At 35.9% G+C, this 2577-nt stretch overlaps 1 protein-coding gene across 2 annotated transcripts in view; it reads right to left on the bottom strand.

Annotated features, from left to right (window-relative positions):
• Positions 1 to 1352, bottom strand: part of LOC106515262 (arf-GAP with dual PH domain-containing protein 2) — a 4827-nt gene extending 3475 nt beyond the window's left edge. For both annotated transcript variants that reach the window (XM_014004962.1, XM_014004963.1), the window contains exons 1-2: positions 1128 to 1352; positions 581 to 711 (exon numbers count right to left, since the gene is read on the bottom strand). In XM_014004962.1, the coding sequence (XP_013860416.1) occupies positions 581 to 711; positions 1128 to 1215 (219 nt within the window). In that variant the 5' untranslated portion in view covers positions 1216 to 1352. The remainder of the gene's footprint in view (positions 1 to 580; positions 712 to 1127) is intronic.
• Positions 1353 to 2577: the final 1225 nt, after the last annotated feature.

Genomic DNA, 2577 nt, shown 5'->3' with positions numbered 1-2577 from the left:
TACATACATACATACATACATACATACATACATACATACATACATACATACATACATACATATTAGATTTTAAGCTGTGGTTCAGAGGAACACCTGCTTGGAGCATCTTATATCTATAATTGTTTCTCAGCGTTTGCCTTCTCTGCTCCATGTTCTGTGTGGAGCACAAGAACACCAAACTGGCTGTTTGTTCCTTTAAACAACAAACAGATGGAAGGCTTGAAGGCAACAGTGACACTAATTAAGGTCAAACTCATAGTTTGAAACATGAATAGAATAGAATAGAATAGAATAGAATAGAATAGAATAGAATAGAATAGAATAGAATAGAATAGAATAGTCTCTTTAAGGGTATCAAACATCTATCAGTGTTATTTTAGGATATTTTTGTAAAAGCTCCACACTTTTTTTCTACAACTGCTTCGCTTTTCATGAAAAGCAAAACATTATTCCAATGAACTGTAACTGGTTCCAACAAATGTATGGCTGAAAAGCAGCCAAACAAACGATAAGCATCACATTTAACCAGCAGAAAATTTATCTGGAGGCAGAACAAATGGTGCTCCGTGGAAATCAATACCTGCACCAACGAGTCTTCCCAGTAATCCAGACGTATGGATTTGATTTTGCTGACAGCAGGTAAATTACGATGCATCCCTGAACAGTTCAGGCACACAAAGACACCGAGTGTGTACGAGGCCCAGTCAGGTTCTGTGAAGAATCATACTTTTAATTTTTTGGGGGGAAAAAAATACAGCACAGCAATCATATTTAATTTAATTTAAATAAATTCTTTATGTGGTGTTTAACAGTCTAAGCTGCATGACTAAGTGTTGGGAATCATAAGAGGAACAATGAGGTCATATCATGAACATACTGGAGCTGCTGCTTCCTCTTATACAGTTTTATGACAAAACATGTCTGGCTTATAAACTATGGGTTCAAATAACCTGTTGACAAAAACATCACAACTTTATATTTTTCTTTATCACTGCTGATAAAGAAACTGCATTTTTCTTACAATGAATCTGGAATAGTCGTTAAAGTGGAAAAAAAATCAATCCAAGGTTGCTTAAATGGAACAAAATGTCCAGTTTTATACCTTGAATCTGTTTGAATTCACTCACCAGGAGCTGCACAGTCAGCACACACGTTGTTCCCCGGCTGCAGCACCAGTTCCTGCAGGATTCTGTTGTTTCTGTCCAAACCGGCCATAGATGAGGGTAAATCTGCCTCAGCCTCACACACAGTCAAACCCACATGGAACAGCTACTAGGTGTTAACTCCATTTTGGTTCCACACAGGGCTATTTTTTGCGCCGTGGCAGCTAAAGAGCACTCGCTTCTGATAAGTGGGCCAGTATTTCCTCTTACTGGAGCAGCATCATGAAGTTTATTGTTCTGTTCACAAAACACAGCAGTCCAGAAATAACAGCGAAAGGAAGTGAAAGACAAGTGACTCTGTGACAGGAGGATTAACTTACAACAGCAGCTCTTTGGCTGCAGTTCAGAAAAAGAAAAAGAACAAAAAACAGGAATTTGACTGACATGAGTGAGTTTATACATTTAGCTCAGTATATGAGTTCAYAAGAAGTGGTCCAGAGCGACAGTTTTTCAGGTTTTTAAAAGTTTATTAGTTAGTTGCTTCATTTAAACTCTTTTTCAATTCTGTTTGACGTTACCAGTTTTACAAGAAGAAAGTGTGGGAGGAGGATGTTTGAACCCAGATTGTACTCTCTAGAAACAACTTTGAAAAAATTTGGCAGCAAAAATCTATAAAATTTTTTTTAAAAATGTGGACTTAAAGAGGCACAAGGAGATWGAAGGATGAACAAAGGGAACACAAGGAGAACTGTAGTGTGGCATGAAATCCAGTAATGATGCCAGACAAAGGATGGAGTATAGAACTAAAGAGGCAGAGGCATTAACTAATGAGAAGCGGATGCAGCTGTGTACAGTAAAACAGTGAGCAGGTGGGTGTGGCTGTGGGAGCTTAGTAAAGATTGAGGAGAAGTGATGGATAACACAACGAAACACTAGAATCTCAAAAATAAAATTTCTAAATATTAATTTGCTGGACTATTTCATGCATTTACATACAAAAAAAGCCATACAAGCTCAAAATGCACATAACAGGCAGTTAGTTACCTCATGTTAAAAAAAATTCAATTCACTGAAGGAAACAAAGGGAGGAAAATGATTTTTTTTCTTTTGAATTTGAGATAAATTTAGACCGTACAATAACCTTTAAAAAACAAAGAAGAATGGGACAAATATTTCTGTGCAGTAAATTAGAGGCCACTATTTTTATCACACTGGAAAACAACAACTTAAAAGGCAAAATGAGGAATTTAACAATTCAAGGAAAACAAACAAGTGAAAAAAGTCAAAGAACAAAAGATGGGTCTTTTATTTTGCATAGTTTATTTGACAGTCCATCTACTGATGCTGGTCAGAGTTTTAAATTCAAAAATACAAGTCATTAAAATATCTATCTATCTATCTATCTATCTATCTATCTATCTATCTATCTATCTATCTATCTATCTATCTATCTATCTATCTATCTATCTATCTA

This window comes from Austrofundulus limnaeus, unplaced genomic scaffold, assembly GCF_001266775.1.
Source record: "Austrofundulus limnaeus strain Quisiro unplaced genomic scaffold, Austrofundulus_limnaeus-1.0 Scaffold27, whole genome shotgun sequence".
Taxonomy (NCBI): domain Eukaryota; kingdom Metazoa; phylum Chordata; class Actinopteri; order Cyprinodontiformes; family Rivulidae; genus Austrofundulus; species Austrofundulus limnaeus.
Note: the sequence above shows the minus strand (reverse complement) of the source record. Positions and strands in the feature narration are given on the sequence as shown.